The 19,242-nt window shown below is 42.5% G+C and overlaps 1 protein-coding gene across 1 annotated transcript in view; it reads left to right on the top strand.

Annotated features, from left to right (window-relative positions):
* SMYD3 (SET and MYND domain containing 3) overlaps window positions 1-9,256 on the top strand; it is a 419,115-nt gene extending 409,859 nt beyond the window's left edge. The window contains 2 exon segments of the mRNA XM_054393109.1: window positions 1,758-1,866; window positions 9,155-9,256. Of these exon segments, the coding sequence (XP_054249084.1) occupies window positions 1,758-1,866; window positions 9,155-9,256 (211 nt within the window).
* Window positions 9,257-19,242: the final 9,986 nt, after the last annotated feature.

Raw genomic sequence — 19,242 nt, 5'->3', positions numbered from 1 at the left:
CTTACTACTCCCATCTGTGCTGTCTTACTGCTGCAATTTCTACTCCTTTTCACAAACACACACCATATCTACCACTTAGTTGCATTTTTCCCAATTTAACCTGTAGCAGATAGTAGCATGTTAATCAATATAATAGCCAGAAATAAAACATAAATAATGATTGCTTAACCAGATCCTGGCAATTCCTGGGTGGTCACTTTGGACTGAGATAAGTGCTATAATTTTCCCTGTCTCTTGCCTGCTGGCTCTCCAGCCTTTTTGGACTGCAACCCACAAGGGATCTGAGCAGTTGGTGCTTGTGGCAATTCATTATGGATTATGCTTATTGAGGAGTTGGTATGCACTTTCTCTCTTTCATGAAAGGCTTTGGCAGATCAGGAGCTGTTACTCCTGAGACCCTGCCAGGTAGGCTTCCTGTGTGTTCCTGTATGTCCTTACTGAAACTACATAGAAGTAGCAGAAAAAAAAGAGTTTTGAGTGTGGAGACATTTTTTGTTTTCAGAATATTCCTATACATTGTAGAAATTGACATTATTTAATGTCTTAGTGTGCTTTTATGCACACAGTAATGCAGAAGTGTCTTTCTGACAGCAGTGTTACTGTTTCTTGTCAGTTCCCCTGAAGTGTTATGATCATAGGTTTGATGTAAATACATAAAAAAATTCTTCCAAATGTAGCTTTTGGGAAGCTTATTGGATCTTCTTCCTGCAGCTGTGACAAGTTTTGTATTTTTTAGACACTTTTCAAGCACGCCACTGGTGTATTTGAGGAAATTTGGTCAAGCAGGATGTTTGTCTTTAGTGAGTCGTGCTTAAGGCTTTTATTCTTTCATTTCTGTAGTTAGCAAAAAAAACATCTAAGATCTTTAGCAGGTAACTTATTTTCCAAGTGTGTCCCTTTCACCTTGTGTTTCCTGCTGGCCAGCTCCAGACAAGTCACAGCCACAGCTTTCTGCAGCCCTCCGGGTTGCTCTTCTGAGATGCCACACTCTCCACATGTAGAACAGAGGTGATGCACAGGAGATCCAGGTGTTGTGAATCAAGGACTGGCAGGATTTGGAAATGCAGAATGACCACCATGAAAGCATGGACATTTCAAGAGCATCTTGAGAGGAATTAATAATGACATTGCCCTCCATCTACTTCCTAGAAAAAAAGGAGAGCATAATTCCATTCTTATTATTTTCAGTGAGATTGATGGAAAAGCTTTGCTTCTATTAATTGACTAAGAATGGGAGAGTATCCTCACACTAGTAGTTATCTTGCCTAGATGTACAGGCCAAGTTCTTTCTGCAGTGAGGAGCAGCAGGCAAACCTTCAGAAATGGTGGCCTCCATGTTATATACCTGCTTTGTCTGTACTCCTTCTCCTTCATCTTGGAGGATCCAGGACTAGGTTCCTTGCTGAAGTTTCCTCTTAAAATTGTACCTCTCCAGAGACCCCAGGATTGTGAACAACCTTTGTTTGCAAGACTAAGTACAGTAAATGCTATTGTATTATCCAACAGTAGCAAATTAAATAATCCCACTCCCTTCACTTTTTAACTGGATAATATTAAAGGCATTCCTCTGAGATGAAGAGTAATAATTTGCTAATTCCCCTCAGTATTTCACGCTTCTCAGTAGCATAGCTAATTTTCTCTGAGTACCTTATTAACATTCACAATGACTTTGCAGTCCCACCCTAATAGCTCTCTGCAGAGGCAATGACTGTGAAGGTGAGAGCTGACAGTGATATTTTCCTCATTTTTCTCTGCAGACTGTATTATCCTGGTTTTCATCCACTGAGGGCTGTCCAGCTGATGCGAGTGGGCAAACTGCAGTACAGTCAAGACATGTTTCCTCAGGCACTGGAGACCTTGAAACAGGTCAGTATTATGAACCATTTCTTCTCTTTCCCACTCCCTCACCTCCCCCAAGCCTGCCACATATACTCCCTCGTCTGCTCTGACTGCACCTCATGCCTCACCGCTTTTTCCATCAGTGGTGTTTCTCCAGGCTCCAGATAAACGTGGTGATGGGTCGCTGTTGCTCAGTGTTTCAGGCACTGACTTCCTCCAGTATCTGTCACTGATGATTACAGTTCAATAGCTCAGTGATGTCTGAATGAAAAATTATTAGATCCGAAGAGATAAAAATATCTCAGCACCTTCTTACTATACCAAAATGGGAGCACTTAAAAAGTACACAAACCAGGGTAGACTCTATACCTTCCTCATTACCTAGGATCTGTGGTTTCAGATTGGATAAATTTGCCTTTAATGCTTATATTTTTTTGTGAGTCACACTCATATCAACACTCATGCTTCTTAATCCCTCCTGTTTCTACATCATTCATCATCTTTTATTTGATTTTGCAGCTGGTGCTATGCTAGTTACCTCCTTGGTTGTTCATAGAATCACAGAATCATAGAATGGTCTGGGTTGGAAGGGACCTCCAAAGGTCATCTAGTCAAACCCCTTAGTTCTAGGTTAACAGTTGGGCTTGATCATCTGAAAGGTCTCTTCTGAGCAAAAAAGATTCTATGATTTCACTTTAATTCATCTGTCTTTATCTGATCTGACTTGTAGGTTAATTTCCTCCTACATCTTATTTGTCCTGTCGTTATATTGCTGTTAGTATCACAAATGTATCAAAGAATCCCCTTCCATGTGCCCAGGACATAGGCTCTCATTTTCTTCCCATCTCAAGCCTTCAATTATTTTCTCCCCCCTGAAGATGTACTGCCTCCACTTTCCCTCAAAGACGTCTTACACTTATTCCCTTGTATTGTTGATTGTTCTGTTGTCAGCTTGGCCTGAAGAAACTACATGCTCTGTGTGGTGGTTCTTCCTCTTGTTTCTCAGCCATCCTCTACAAAACATAGTATTTGTACTTAATTTTTGGACCCCCCATATATATTTGGTTTTAACATCTAATTATGCAAGCAAAATCTCTTAAATAATTCATTAATATTTAATACAATGTCAGTCTTACTAAATCTTGGTAACATAAATCTTCACTTGATATATTAATTTAAATTATGGCCAATTCTGATCATTGGAAAGCAGATGGAAGAGTAATCAATTCTATTTTCCATGTATTCTTTAGAAGTGGTATCTCTCTCATGTGCCAGATAATCTGCTCTGCTATTTTCCCCATAATGTTTATAATTTCCAAACATTCAGACTTTCCTTTTCCTGAGGTGTAGTGAGACCCACAATATATCAACAGGCAGTCTTCTAATTGTAGTTCTAATATGATACTGCATTAAACTGGAGACAATTCCCCCAGAAATGTCTGAATGCTCCTCATCAGTGAAGGTGGAATTTTTGAAGGGCTTTTGTATGGTTTTAGTGAATACATTGCCCATTGCAATCCAGATTACTACTGTATTATATTTTCAATACTGAGCAATGTCTAACACAGAAACTTCTTTCAAGCTGTGATTTCCTCTTGCCCTGAAAAGGGAGAATAAGGTGCTGCTTACTGTTCTATGCTGTACCTCAGTGCATCTGTAACTGTAGTCTCCAAGCTATTAGTGGTCCACAAGGACCATTTACAAACTAATCCTGTTGTAGCTTTGCCTGTTCCCTCTTCACCCACTGTATTGGTACTGTAACAGTGTGAGAGCTGAAATCCCCCCCATTGACAATAATCAGGCTAGCTCAGTCTGGAAGCAAATGAAGCTTTATTTGCAAGCAAATCTACAATCTATGATGAAATGCAATGGATATGTACAAATATACACAATTCGTAACATTTACAAATATGTACAATCAACAGAAAAAGCACAACCAAGCTCCCTTTGCTTCCCCCAAGAGGGGACCTCCCAAGGGACCCCTCTCCCTCCACCACCAGAAGAAATCCCTCCAGACCCCCCTGGCAGAAGGCAGAGAGTTAAGAAGCAGAGAGGCTGTTAGACTTAGCTTGCCAAGGTCAGTGTGTTATCTTCAGCCAGAAAAGAAGAAGAAGCACCCAGAAGCCGAGCAAGTTGTGAACTCAGATTCTGACTGCCCCAACTTTGTTTTGAGTAGTGGTTCTTAAACATTTCCAATCCAATGGAAGTGTTTGGAACAATCATTATTTTGCTTTCTTACACCCAATATTGACTTATTTACATTCTTTAGCTTTCTCTGCTTGAACTTTGAGAAGAAAAATTTAAAAGACAGTTTTAAACCATCACACCCACTCCCTGGGAGCAGAGCTGAGAGGAGGAAAATTTTCCTGTCAGGCAACAAAAGCCAAATGGTGCGGGACTAGCAGCTGAAGAGCTTGCCCTAGCAGGCCACCTACACCCAGGCTTTGCACCTGGACCAAGGCAGAAACGGGAAAAGCTTCAAGAGAACTGAATCCCAAAAGAGCCACAGAAAGACTACAGCCTGGTGATGGAGCACAAAAGATAGAGAGAGGCACCCCAGCCCTCTCTGAGCCAAGGGAGAGCTCCAGACCGTGAACTGGGCATGAGAGGAGAGAGGGCCCTGGCCCTCTCCAAGCCAAGAGTCGCTCGAATTACAGTCACAGCATTTGGGAAGATGGCAGACAGAAGAGCAAGCCACAAGTACCCAGATAATCTACAGAATGCCCCTTGTGGGAAACCACTGATTGCAGCCCCTTTATTTCCAATTTGCATCACTGTATTGGAAATTCTTAGATCTGTGCTTAAATCATTTAACTGTCTTCATATGTAGACTGTAGTACCCACAACTGAATAATAGAACCTGTAAATATACTTTGTAAATAAGTTACAGCAGTGTTTGAAGATACCACCACCAGGAAATATTAAATATAAAATATATAAAAAGATACATTTTTTACATTAATGGTGCAGCAAGACCTATGGTATTCAATGGTGGGATACCTTCACAAGATAAATTGTGTAATTATGGCCTCAGATTTGGAATGGGTGAAAGAAAATTGCAAAGCTCCAAATTGCATTATTAAGAAACTGGCCAAAAGCTCTAATGAGCCAGGCAGCAAACGTGCTGTAGTTATGGGTGCTTGGACAGTGTCAGCACTAGGTGAATTTAAAAACTATGAGGAAAAGATTCAGTATTATAAGGAAAAGGCTCAGTCCTATGATGAAAGGATTTTTTATTTGGAAAAAGAATTAAAAGATGACAGGACGGTGACCCGGAGACTTTCCGGTTCAGTTGCCATGCCAAGGAAAGAACTGGCTGCAGCTTTAAAAGCACAGCGTCATGTGGCTAGATTCTTGCCGCCGACTTTTCCTGTTTATGGGTGACCGGAACCACCACCGTGCAGGGAGAACTTTAAAGTAACAAACTTTAAAGCAGCTGATCCAGGCACCACAGACTGGGAGAGAAATCCTGCCTGTCCGCGAACGGGGGAGAAATGCTGCTTGTTAATCAATGCTCTGTCTGGTGAGCTCAGCAATCTTCTCACCAGATGGGAAACCATCAGTCTAAGCGAACCAGATTGTGCACCAAGGAGTGGTGATTCATAAGGGTGAGTCGGAACCCCCTCACTCCAATAGCCAGCTGTCTAGAGCCAGCCAGGAGGGAGCACTGAGCTTTAACTAGGATGTACCTGAAGTCATACCCATCACCAGGCCTCAGCAGGGCTTGTTGGAAGATTCCTCAGAGAGCCACAAGGATAATTAAGGGACTTGAGCATCTCCCCTATGAAGAGAGACTGAGATCTCTGGGGCTATTTAGTCTGAAGAAGAGAAGACTGAGAGACTGAAAGGGGAACTCATCAATGTCTTTAAATAAGAGTGCCTGAGGAAAGACAGCTGCCATAGCCTGCGAGCTATGAGAGTTCCACGCCGGAGCCCGAGCCCTGCTTAGCCCAGAGAGAAGCCACCAAGACACGGCAACACCGGCTCAAGGAGCCATGAGAAAAATTATGTTTTATTGCAGGGGTACAGAAGGGAATGCTTGGATTCAAGGCCATGACTTCATTCCCAAACACCACCTCCTCAAAGAGAGCTGATTCAGCACACTGTCTCAGCTGCTTCTCCATCCTCTGGGCTGAGGTGATGGTGGCTGACTGTACCCATGCACTTTTCTGAGCAGGGAAGTGGTATCTAGCAGATGAGCAATGTCTCATGTGAACAGGGGCAGGCAGGCAGGAAGGTGCACATATGTAAAACTCTGACCAGCCACCTTCCCCTGCAGCCCCTGCACTCGGCTGGCACAGTTGCGGCACAGGGGATAGCTGTAGCTGTCTTGTCTCATGAAGACCTGAAATCACAGAATCACAGAATGTTAGGTGTTGGAAGGGACCCCTAGAGTTTATTGAGCCCAACCGTACTGCCAAAGCAGGATCACCTAGGGCAGGCCACACAGGAACACATCCAGGCAGGTCCAGAAAAGGACACACTACGACTTCTCTGGACAGCCTGTTCCAGTGCTCTGTCACCCTCACCGTAAAGAAGTGTTTCCTTGTGTTAGGAACTGTAATCACTGATGTGGAAGCAAAACACACAGGAATTGGAGTAAAATCCTTCCCAGAGTCCCCTTCAGACAAGAGTAATAGAAAAACATAGATACTGCCTCTGAAATGGCATGTGGCCATTTGCTTTCTGCTTTCCCTGTGACAAAGCAGTGCTGTCCTGCATCTGCTCAGTTCCCTGCAGCTGTGGCAATGGGCATCCAGTCACATCCCTGTGCAAATCAGGCACTACATTTCGTTTGCATTCATGGAGCAATAGTCAGTCTGATGGGGTTTATATTCTTCAGGGAGACAGTGTGTGGTTTAGTGACACTGTGGCCTGTGTCTTGTGATAACTAAAGTTTTTCATAATCAGAGTTGTTCTTTTATCTGAGAGGAAGACCACACAGACCAACAAGTCTGTGCTCAGCCTCAGCTCTGCTGCTTATGTGTGACTTAGTGGAGCAAGAGAGCATTCAGAGAGCCTGCATGTTCCTGATTCTGCCCAGTGAAACAGTTCCTTTCTTTGGAGGTGAAATTATCCCCAGTTTTGCACTGACCTTTGCAAAAACAGCTGCATAACTTAATGCCAGTTTAATTTGGGGATTACAGAAGTCATTGCTATTCTAACTTTAATGCAGCTGGTTCTGACTCATACTGCAGTGTGTGACAGCACATTGTATGAGACTTATTTTCTCCCTGAGGAAACAAAAGGAGAAAGACTTGGTGCATTTATTTGCTACACCAAGAGAAAAAAGGGTATGGAAAGGAAATGCTGGAGATGAGAGAGAAGTCAGCAGTGGTAGCATTATCTCAAGGTTAGATTTGATTTTAAGGGGTTTTGCCTGTTAACAGAGGCATATCCAATATCCATATCCGTCTCTGGCTGTGCATCAGGGTGTCCAGGACCATCACTACCTGCCAGACCTGTGTCCTGTAGGTGACCTGAAGATCAAGGTCAGCTGCCCTGGGACTGAGACTTAGATGTATCCATTGCACAGCTCTTAACATATGTCATTCACAATAAATCCATCCATTCTCTTGATCAGGTCATGCAAACACTGTGCACCAATTCACATGGCCAATTTCCTCTAGGGAGATCCTGCTCTCTCCTAGTTAGCCCAGGCACAGCTATGTATTGCTGCATCGTAACACACACAAGATCCCATCACAACTATCTTGTTCCACACCACCCAGGGATTCCTATACCATGCAGTGTTCATCTTTTTTATCCCACTGTCTCAGCCAGGGAGGATTGGCTCATATCCTTTCTTTTTGCATTACTTTTTCAATTATTTTTTATTTTAAAAAACCCTCTTGTATAACTTAGTACCTTTAAGTTCACTGTGCTGAAATAATTCTATGATCTGTTCTTTACATTTCCCCAATATGTTAAATTATGAAAAGCAGAGCACTAAGAGCATGTTAGGTAGTCTTCTTGGAGAGTATAATTATGACTGCCTTGCAAACATTTTGCAAATGCAAAACCAGCTTTGTATTTCTGCTAGAATAGAAATATGCAAAAAATTGAGGATTTCTGATATTATTTTACATTTCTTGAGCATTTCTAGTGGTGATGAAAGCATTTCCATTGTTCTGTTTAACTGAGTATTTTATCATTTAGTAGTTTGGCATTGTGGTAGCTCAGAATATATTTGACACTTTTTTAGAGCTCTTTGCACACTCTGATTTGTTTTGACTGCTGTTTAAATTTGTTCTTTCAATCTTTTGCTGTCTCCCCCTTCTTTTAAGAATTACCTCATTTGAAGAAAAAGGAAAAAAAGTTGTGCTAGAATTTCCAAATACCTGACAGTCTCTAAAATTTGGAAGTAGTCTTTCATTCAGTCTCCCAAAGAATATATGTACTTTTGTTTTTCTCTTTCCAATTTAAAGGGACCCATTCTTCAACATTTATTTCCAGAAAGATCTTTTTCCTGCAGCCCAAACCTGATTTAGCTGAATTTTGTCAGCTGACTGGAGCAGGAACCTATGGAAACAAAGGACACATTTTGTTCTGACAATTTCTCAGTTTGGGATGAGTTAAAATCACTGATGTCTTTTCTCCTGCCAGTACATTTCTAGCTCCCTTGTTCTCCATCAGGAATGCTGAAGCCATTTCTATCTGGTACTTCTCTCCCAGCAGAAGGAATTTAGTGGAAGGAAGCAGGAATATTGTATAAAAAGTGATGATCTAAACATGAAATGGACAAAGAGCATTTCAGACACATCTGTGGCAGGGAATGGGCTACACTACAGGCAATAGGAGAAGATATCCACACGGAATAAATAATCCCTGGAAAAAGCAGCGAAGACCCATTCCCTGCATACCTTACTAGAACAACACTATTAAAGTAGTTATTTGTTTGACGCTATGCATAGTTTCTCTGGATACCCTTAAATCACTTTATTCTTTTGGTTATCTATTAAGCAATTTTACAGGACTTTGAACAGTCATCTTTTAAATAAATTATAAAAACTTTGGGTGCTGTAGTTGACCAAAACTTAAAATGGCCTGCATGCCTCAGTGCAAAAGTATCTTTGTCTGCTATTCCAGACATCCATCTGCACAACATATTCATGGGCTTTAATACCTAAGAACAATGTGTCGGTACCTCCTCTTTTCTCAGGGGCAAATCACTGTATGCTTTAGGCTGCTTTGCTCCGTGCCATGCATTCAAGCTCCCTGCTGCCAGCCACTTGAGGACCAGTACTAATATCTCTGCTCCTTTTCTCACAGTTTGCCCAAAGACTAATGTGTCCCTTTCTTTTCTTTTGTCAAGGCCTATAACATTATGAAGGTGACCCATGGGACAGAACACAGCCTGATGCAAGCCTTGATGGAGATAAAGGAACAGTGTGAGGCCATCATGAGAATACAGTGATGATAATGTCTAGTCTGGGAAGCAAAATATTCAAGGAGAAAAGAAATTAAATGCTTTTTATTGCATTAGGAAGCTTCTTGATGATTTTGGTGTCTTTTCATTAGGTCCTACTAGATTTAGAGAAACATTTATTAATTTTTCTGTATGATCTGAATTGAGTTGATATTTGGAGAAATACCTGCAGTTCTCAAAGGATTTTTTTCCCCTACCAATCTGACTGGCAATAGCTACGTATCAATTTTCAACATGTAATTTAATTAATAATAAGTATTGGGAAATGCATACAGAGTCTTTGTAAGCTATAAATTATTGTAATTCCATTGGTATCAGAAGTAAATTTTTTATACCAGTTTATGCCAGCAAGTAAGGATCTCATGTCGGACACATTGTAAGCAGAGAAAATACATTTTTAACCTTTACCTTGCTCTTTGGTGTGGTTTCCAAAAGCCTAATCCCGTGCTCTTTGACATGAAATAAGTTTTCCAACATTCTAAATGAGATTTTTCTCCTTCTCAAATATCTCTTCTGGGCTCTGTTTCTCTTCTTCTCGCATTTCATATGCTACAACGTCAAATATTAAAATAGATGTAATTAAAAAATTCACCAAAACTGTATTGTCATGGGTTGAGTTGAATCTGCTGCTAATATTCAATACCATACTGCTGTTATGCCAGCTTCAAAATTAGTGGTGACTGGAGCAAAGTATTATGGGGCTTGAAGTTCAGATTGTAACATGAAAGGTTTCCTGCTCTGGTTGCTGCTTTTGGTTTCTGGATTAGGGATGGATCCTGGTCTTTTCCACTGGGCTGGCTGCAGGTCAGGGAGTTCAGGGAGGTCACTAGCTTTTGCTGCTGCTTGCTGCACTTTACTGCAAATAGGCTAAGGTAATTGTGCCTCGTAGCATCTCATTAAACTCTCTTTATCTCAATCCAGAGGTTTTTTTGTGTTACTTTCCCTCCTGTCTGTTTTTAGAGAGGAGGGCTTGTAAGAGTGGGCTGTGTTAACCCAGGACACGTATCTATATGGAAATTGCCTACACTGTTTTCTCCTCTCGACTGCTTCAAGAGTTTCTAGGTTCATACAGGTTTTCAAATGAAACTTGGACCTGTGAGTCAATGGGGTGGGTTTTAGACCTTTCTGAGCCTGTGGGGTTTGGATTTCACTTCCCCAAATAGTGAAGTTCTGAATGCTACAGACAACCACTGAATTAGGAGATTATCCCTGGGGAGAGCAGAAGCCCTTGAAAAGAATTTCTCCACACTCGTTTGTAAGAAATTGTTCTTGCAGAGCTGCTGACTTCCATTTTTAACACAGAAACAAATGTTAACAAAAGCCAAATATTTATGAGGAACATTGAAAACCAAATAATTTAAGACCTTTGAAAACATCATTTCAGGTGTGTCACTAACAATTTATTACTGCTACTCCAGCCATGAGTGATATTTCGTTAATCCATTGATGTTGTAAAGTCAGGCTTTTTTCACACCAGCAACTTGACAACATTAATTATAATACAAGAACACGTTTAAAAGAACATGAATTCTCTGGGTATAATTTACAGCCATGGCACGTGAGCGCCAGCACTGAGGAAGATATCTCATTTCAAGGCATTTCAATTTGTTCAAATAACCTAACGCTAACCCTAAATGCTAACACTGACAATAAACCTAGCCCTAAAACCTGACCCTAACCCTAACCCCTAATCTTTAACCCAAACATGAACACTAAACCATAACACTAACCAAAACCCTAATCCAATTGCTAATATTAAACTTGACCTAACCCTAACCCAAAACCTAACCCTAATCATAACCCCTAACCTTTAACCCAAACCCTAACCCTAAACCATGACCCAATCCTAACCTTGAACCCTAATACTAACAATTAACCCTAACCCTAACCTAGCATTCACTTTCACAGCATTAATATGGAAGGAATAGCCTACGAAATACAGTGCATTTCTGGAATATGTAGCATGACTTGATGCCAGAGGCCAAGTCCTACCAGCCACCCAAGAAGTGCAATAATTGAAATACCCTGTTTGGTTGGGTCTTCTTGAAGCTATGAAAAGGAAGTGATCTGGGGGAAAAGGTCAGACCTTTCTATTTTCGAGATTTTTGATGAATTAATGACATCACTGATGGACAGTAAAAAAACTGGGAGGGGTACCCAGTCTTCAAGATTTTTTTTTGTTTTGTTTTATAGGGGCACATACATGTTAGAAGTTATGTGCTTTTGCACAACAACAACGCTTATGTTGTCTCATGATTATGTGTCTAATAATAAGCTTTGTAGATGGAAGGGACATCAGAGGTAAGGTAAGATGTTGCATTAGTTTTTGCAGTATATACTGGGAGACAGTCCAACAGCTCTTGTGTATACAGACACTCCTGTACGTATGAAGTGCAGCACCGTTTTCAGGGGCTTCATGTATAAGGACACCTCAATTGTCCAAGTTCAACAGTAGACAAAGATGGGCACTAGGGGAGGTGCAGAGTTATCTGATGTCAGATGAAAAAGGCCACATTGCATCAAGCTGGAATCTACCTGACCTGGCATATTATCTCCAGCAGCAGTCTATGGCAGGTGTTTAGGAAAAATGTACACCAAAACCAGAGCAATAACTGTTGGGAAATGGAGAAAGAAAGTGCTATGTGGGCTGCAGAGGAGCACAGCAACAAAGCAGCCATCTGTACAGGGCTTTGGGAAATGCATCTGCAGCCCGCTGAACAATGTGAGAAACCAAATTGGTTCCGGGATAGTCTGTGGCTCAGGTTTCTGGCTCAGTGTCTTGAGGGCACTACTGCATTGCAAACACTTCCTGGCCTTCTCTGAGCTAGTCTGTGGAGATTCCTTAGCACAGGGGTGTAATTCATGCTTTATATTCATTACTGTTGATGCAAAATGTGCATTTCTTTCAGCTTAGTCCAGGAAAGAGTGGCATTCTCCAGCTAGTTTCAGTCATTTACTGTGGTTTTGTTGCAGGCAGATATTCTCTCCAGCCTATTTTCATGAGGAAAGCTGGCAGGTGACTGCAAAGAGATTTATCTAAATGCATTATTTCAAAGTTTGGTAGCAAGCAAGTATGCCAGCAAGGAAGGAACATTAGATAAGCACTCATTTCAAATCAAGTAATCTTTTTTTTTTTCAGCTCAAACTCAAAGTACCTGCAGTTGTCTTTGTGCAGACATCATGTTTCACTCTTAAATAATATCTGTCAAATTTTCCAGGTGGTATCAGCTTGCTAAGATGAAGATGCTAAAGTGAGAAAGAGGCAAATTGCAACATTATCTGTAATGATTCTGGGCTTGCTGTTTGCTTTGAACAGGTCAGAGACTTTTCCAGTGTCTTTTGGAAATAAATGGTAATTTGAGTTCACCTCAAATTTTAGAAATACATTTTGAGTTCCTTTTGATTTGTCACTCTCTTTTAAATAAGTACAGGAGCAACAATGTTAGATTGCACTTAGGGGTAGTTGAACTGCCTTGTAGTTTGTATTTGGAAGTAAACCAGTATGAACAGTTTGGGGGAAAGAAGCATGGGCGATTATACAGTTTTGCTAAGAATAATTGATTCAAATTGGACAAAATATCTGTCTTTAGAGGAAAAAAATTAGTTTGCTAAATTGTGCTATTTTGTTAAGCATGGTGAGAATCTCTGTATGAGTACCCTTCAAGGAATGCTGACCTGATGGTCCAAGGAAAAGCTCTATGGGCCCTAAGCAAACAGAACTTGCAGTGCACAGCTGGCAGAAAGGGGAGGGGAAAAAAGGCAATGAAAGAAAAATGCCTCGAACCATTTTTTAGCTTTTACCTGCTCAAGTCTATCAATCTCTGTGTAGAGTCCATCATGCATGGGTTTATGCCCACAAAACTCATCCACTACTCAGCCCTTTCTGTGATTCTCACTGTAACACCATTCTCTGATGGCTCTTTTGTTATTTTGTTCTTCCTTAGACTCGTTATTTTTGCATAACACATTTATGAAGCAGAGAGTCTATTTCCCTGCACAGTATATTCCAAACAGTCTCAGGCCACGGTAAGGCTCTTAATGAACACAGTTCTGTTTTTCACAGACATTGTGCCAGTTTTGAGGATTTTGTTTGTTTGTTTTCCTGATTGAAAATTAAATCTCTCATAAGACTAGGCAAAGAAGGAAGGTCTTATGGATGTGAAGTTCTGGCTTGGCCTTTCTGCTGCACCAGAAATTGCGTCTGACCTTGGGCAGATCAGCCAGGGTTAGACTGAAATCCATAGCTGGGCTTTGCTGTTGTTGATCCTTGGGGAATTTCTCAGCATTGTTAAAAACAAAAATCCCAAACATAACAAACGAACAAACAAAAAGGAAAATTAAAAGGGAACTGGATAATGCACTACCCATACATCTGCCTCTCTACTTTCCTACCTGTAAGGACTATATGCATTATTTGTGACAGCAGGAGAGATACATGCAGAAAAGATAGGTCTCAAAATACCTTTGAGAATTTTAAAGAGGCTAAGTACTACTTCACAGTTGAGGAAAAAAGAGGCCAATAAGTGACTGACCATGCTCAAGTTCGTGGCAGAACTGCAAATAACCCCCAGGCAGCAGCTGGTGTGGTTCAGTACGTTCCCTCAGAACAAGGTGTTCATGAGAGCAACAAGCTCAGGGACAGTGTTGCAGAGAGGGCCCCCACTTGTAGTGAAGGCACCACATGCTCAGAATTATGTCCCCAGATACCAGCTAACTTGTCCCAATATGTTTTGGTAAGTCCCCCTTTCCACCCTCCTTCCAGGAGAGGAGGACAAAGGCCCAGGTGCCAACCTGTCTCCTCAGGGGTAAACAACTGCATGCACCCATCACATGGCATGCTCATGCTCTTTCCATTGAAGGGCATAATTCTAGCTTCACCCTTTCTACAGGTTGAAGCAGGCTGTTGACAAGTGTGCCCATTGGCCAGATCCAGCCTCGAGAAATCTATAAGTACTACTCCATTTGTTTACTACTTGACTCTCTCCTTTTGCGTTCTATTGCTTTGGTCGAGCTACAGAAGCTCACAACCCCTAAGTCTTCTCACTCCCACATGCATGTGTACTAGAAGCCCCTGCAACACGGAAAGAAGCCAGCTCACCGAGCTGCTCGAGGAACCAGCAAACAGGAGATCGCTGAGCTACAGAGAAATCAGCTTCGTAAGCCCAGTCGAAAGGATTGCAGAAAAGCCCCGAGGGTAAGCTCTAGCCTAGAAGGGGAAGGACTAGCCTAAGCCTGGCAGTCCAGAACAGCTGCAGCCATAAGCAGAAATGCATCTTGCGTAACCCCCACCGTTTGCGGGAGAGAAAAGGAGCCGGTAGCCACTCCACAGCCCTGTGCCGTCAGGGTAAAGCACTTGGCATAAACCCCGAGAGAGAGAGAGAGAGAGAAGATATCCTCTCTGTTGAGATCACATCAAGGACTGCATTGGAACCTTAATGAGGAGCAGTCGCTGGGATTCAGCATAGTCAGCTCACTTCGAGCCGAGCCAAGGGGGAAGCGCTCCACTGCACCCCTCCCCCGAAACCCATCTCCGAGATCGGAGACGACCAGCCCCGCCTACCAGGAACTGTCACCTCCCCACGACCGTGGGAGAAGGAAAGCCTCGCCCCCTCTGTGGCTGCAGGAGAAAGAAAGCCTTGCCCCACCCGCGGAGGCGGGAGAAGAAAGTCGGCGCCCAAGTGGGAGCAGCCCTGGGCAGACAAGCAGCCAGCGTAACCTAGCAATTCACCTCGCTTTCCATGTATGCAGCAATCAGTACCATTCTATTCAAAGCGCCCGCGCCTAGCCGCGTGATATTTCCAGCTTAACTTACCTTGTGATGACATCATAAATATCTCTGTACATAGTTGCAAGCCGCAAGTGTCTTGTCGAGTCTCCATCTAGTGAACAAGCAGCGGAACTGCACCTTTCATTCCCTTAATTAGAAATCAGTTCTGTAAATATTATGATTGGGTAACATTGTATATACTGAACTAGTTATGGACTATATTTTTACAACCGTGCATTAGAATCAATATATATATGGAGATTAATCAGTTATTTATAATTATAATAATTAATAAATAATAATTTTCATATTTCACAATTCATAATTAATAACTATCATCTTCCATCCCTAATCACCCTCCCACGACACCACTGAACAAAATAACAGTTACAGACACTACTAATTATAGGGGGGGAAATACCTTTCCAGCCTGGCTTTTGGGGAAAAGCAGCAAACAGCTGGTTTTCAGGTTAGTTTACAAACATTAACCATGTCCCACATGAACACATCCAGATTGGCGACAGCTGTAGCCACATGCAATGTCTCCATTCCAGTCCTGCCATCACTGGTTGCGGGTTGGGCGGAATGGAACGGTATCATACTTTCATCCAGGTGTTGCCTGAATTTTCATCCCCAAACGAGTTGCCACAGATGGGTAGGGTGTTGTGAGCTGCCCCTGCCTAAATGATGCCTGCTCCACATAGACAATGCTCTGGTCTCCACTCACAGCATTTGAGCAAAGTCTGAAGAATAATTTAAAAAATCCCAAGAAAATGCTTTTGTATATTTCAGACCAAATCCACGTTAGGCTTGTTTGTTTTGATTTGTTTTTTTCCCCTCTTCTTTTTAAATGGCTATTTTCTCTTGCCTATAAATACACGTTCTCCCATACAGAAGTCCTTTTTCATTTCTGAGATTACCAAGTTAATCAACCTGAAAACACATTTGAGATGGCTGTTTTGTGAAATGCTCCCTAGAAGAATGTATTTTTCCTGCCTTAAACATAAAGAATCTGCAGTCTGCTCTTCTTGCCATTCAGCACAGTGGTTTCTGTTTATCCCCACAACAGTGATGCATAAGCCCTGCTGATATGGCCCACAATTAGTATTTCATGGGGAAAGTTCAATGTTTTTATTTGCTCTGCACTTGTGATCAACATGGACAAATCAATTCTAATTCCATCATTCTTTAGAATTTTTGTAGGTTTTAATAAGGACCATAGAGATTCCTTCCCCCTTAAAAAAAGAATAACTGAAGCTTAGTAATTAGGCTTCATGCAGCCACCGCTTACACAGAGGAATCTAACAAGGTCTTTATAGTTCCCAGGAGACCAATTAACCTTCTTTTAAATATATCTCTATATAGCTACAGAGACAGGCACACACAGAAACGCACATACACACAAGATTTCAGTAGTCTCAGATGCTCCAGCTCCTTGTTAACCAAATTCTGATGGGGCTCACAGTAAGAGAGCAGGGCTGAAGTATCCCTTCTGAGTCCTTGTTAACTCCAAAAATGCCTCAATCAGGACAAAGCACAATCTCTTCTTCTAATTTCCTTGCCCCCCAGGACAAGAAAAAGGGAATAATGACATAGCTCTTTCTTAAAGTCTTTCTCCATCTCCTGGGCTCAGGCAGACAGCAGTTGCTGGTCTTATATGGTGCTAAGGAGCCTGCTGCCCTGTATCTATTCCAGCTAAAGGCTGGTCTAGTGGGGCTGATGAGTTTGGAGGAAAGAGCAAGTGCTTTCTTCCTCCATCCCTCCGATTCAGCATCTGATTCCCAGAGGCTCTGAACAGCAAGGTGTCAATTTTATATACCTCTTGGAGGAAAATAGCATTTTAAATCACAGGTGATTCCTCTTGACAATTCCACTTGACTTTCAGAGCAAGAGTCAGGAGATGATAATAGAGAAGGGCGTCTGATGAGAAAATCAGCAGAGCTCCACGCTTCCCCTCCCCCAGGCCCTGTGCTCTGCTCCATTCTATACTCACCTGTTTACTCTTAATGGAGCTCCTCTTAAATTAAGCCTTTTATTGTTGTTTTCTTGCTGTAGTGGGTGCTCGGTGTGGTGCTGAGCACCTGGTGATGATAGAGGTAGAAGAGACGTCTGACCTGATCCTCCTCCTCCTGCTTTCTCTTGATGAGCTTGGGTCACCCAAGTGATGCATTATGAAGTCACAGAGCTGCATGTCTCCCACTAGCAGCAGCACAATACAGGAGCCCAGAGTGAGGTACAGAAAGGCTGCTGTGGTCTTTGGAGGAAGTTGTATGCATCATTCATTGCCGCTGCAAGGAGGAATTGTTCTCCATACCTATAGCCACACACCCAATGAGCTGGAAGCAGCCATGATGGGGACTGCATGAAAGGGAGCAGTTGCTGCCAAGAGTTTGCTTCTGCTTATCCTGGGCAATCCCATGATCCCATTTGGAGACAAGGAGTCTTCAGTGACATCTTGGCAATGCATGGATTTCTCCTCTCTTTAGTGTCATTAGCATCTTGTATCCAGCTTATACCCTATACAGGAATGCGATCAAGATCCTATTACTGGGGAATGATGTTCCCTGTCATGCTAACTGGAATGCTGGATGAGGGCAAGGCTTTATCACAAATTGAGATTGTTAATTTCTGAACATCTCCAGCTGAATACACTGGTAAAGAATGGTATTTCAAAAGATCAGTGTAATGAGAATATACAAAGGCTGCTTTTTGGTTTTGATTTTTTTTTTTTTTTTGCCCTTGCTGAGTATTTTCTGTGGAGACTGTTACATAAATTGTGAAAAACAGACAAAGAATCTGATTTTGTATTTTCTGCAAAGACCAGAGGAATGCTAATCCCAAGTGTGGGATCAGGCAGCTTGCCATCCACCAGGCAAGGATGATTCAGATGGGCATTGTCCAAGTTCATCTCATCGGAGCCCCAAAGCCATTTGTGCAATCTATGTGAATTGACTGCGATACACTCAGGCCACAAAGCTGTTCTTTTCACCATTCAAATCTAAAGCCTTGGCAAAACGTCCTTCCAGGGAGGTGAAGAAGCTCATCAATAGACAAACATGGTCTGTGCTGTTACAGCCCAGCAAAGTCTGCTAAGTCACAAGAAAACATGGTTATTGGATGTGGAAGCAGGGAACTTGTCCTGCTTGTGAGGTGGGAAAAGGCCTATCTGCTGTCAAGCCTATGGCTTCTGAGGGCGAAGCTGCAGAACCAGCATAGATTTAGACCTCTACAGACTTACTCAAATCCAGCCCATGACGCAGACAGGCTTTAACCTGAGCCTCTTTCCTCTTCATTGAGCCCTGTCAGACAGTCATTTAGCCAAAGTGCCTCGATTCAGAACAGAGACAAATGAGGAGCCAAGGGAGGATTTTGTTCCTGCCTGATATGACTCCTTCAGTGAACACCTTTCCTTTATGTGTGGGGAATGTGGCAATGTTCCAAAGCCCACTCTAGAGCATACTTTGTTTTTCACAGTAAACAATAAAGGTACCTTAGGGCACTTTTTTGAGGCCCTCCACCTTATGTGGCTGTAAGCCTTTCATGAGCCACAGGGAGCTTCCTGCTACCTGACTCTGCACTGGAAGGAATCTGGTGCCTTCCTCACCAGCCTCTTTGTGTTCTTCTCTGCCAGTGACGGAGCCTCTCGTCAGGGCCATCACTCTTGAAGCTGTTAAGGTTTGGCCATTGAAAAGATGTCAAGTGTCCAGGTTCTGCTGGTGGGGGGAAACAAAGAGAACAGAGAGCAAAAAGCTGTATAAAAATAAACAAACCAAACCCCAACACAAATAATCATTTCTGAAGTGGCATGGAGATGTTTAGCTTGCTGTTCCACGCTTGAAGAGTGTCAGAGAACCACAGTGAAGCAGGATAAGTCTTCAGCTACCACACTGGCCTTGGATCATGGCAGCTTCTTTGCACCCATTGCTTCCTGGTGCTGGCTGAGCCTGGCCAGTACTGGCACCACCTGCTTTCCCCTAAAGCCCTGCAATGGGAGTTGCAGTGAGGCGGCCTCAGCTGCCACTACTGTTTTGTGGAGCAGGGCTTTGCAGCCTGGTGATAACCACCGAGTGGGATTTTGGAAAAGCCACCTGAGGAAAGTGAATCATGTCATTAGGCTTGAATTCCCTTTGCCATCTGCAACTCTCATGAAAGGCTTACACAGTCTGCCAGATGAAAATGGTGGAAAGCCTGAATTGCCTCAGGCTGG

Source organism: Indicator indicator, chromosome 2 (genome assembly GCF_027791375.1).
Source record: "Indicator indicator isolate 239-I01 chromosome 2, UM_Iind_1.1, whole genome shotgun sequence".
Taxonomy (NCBI): domain Eukaryota; kingdom Metazoa; phylum Chordata; class Aves; order Piciformes; family Indicatoridae; genus Indicator; species Indicator indicator.
The sequence above is the reverse complement of the archived record's forward strand: the minus strand, read 5'-3'. Positions and strand labels throughout refer to the sequence as shown.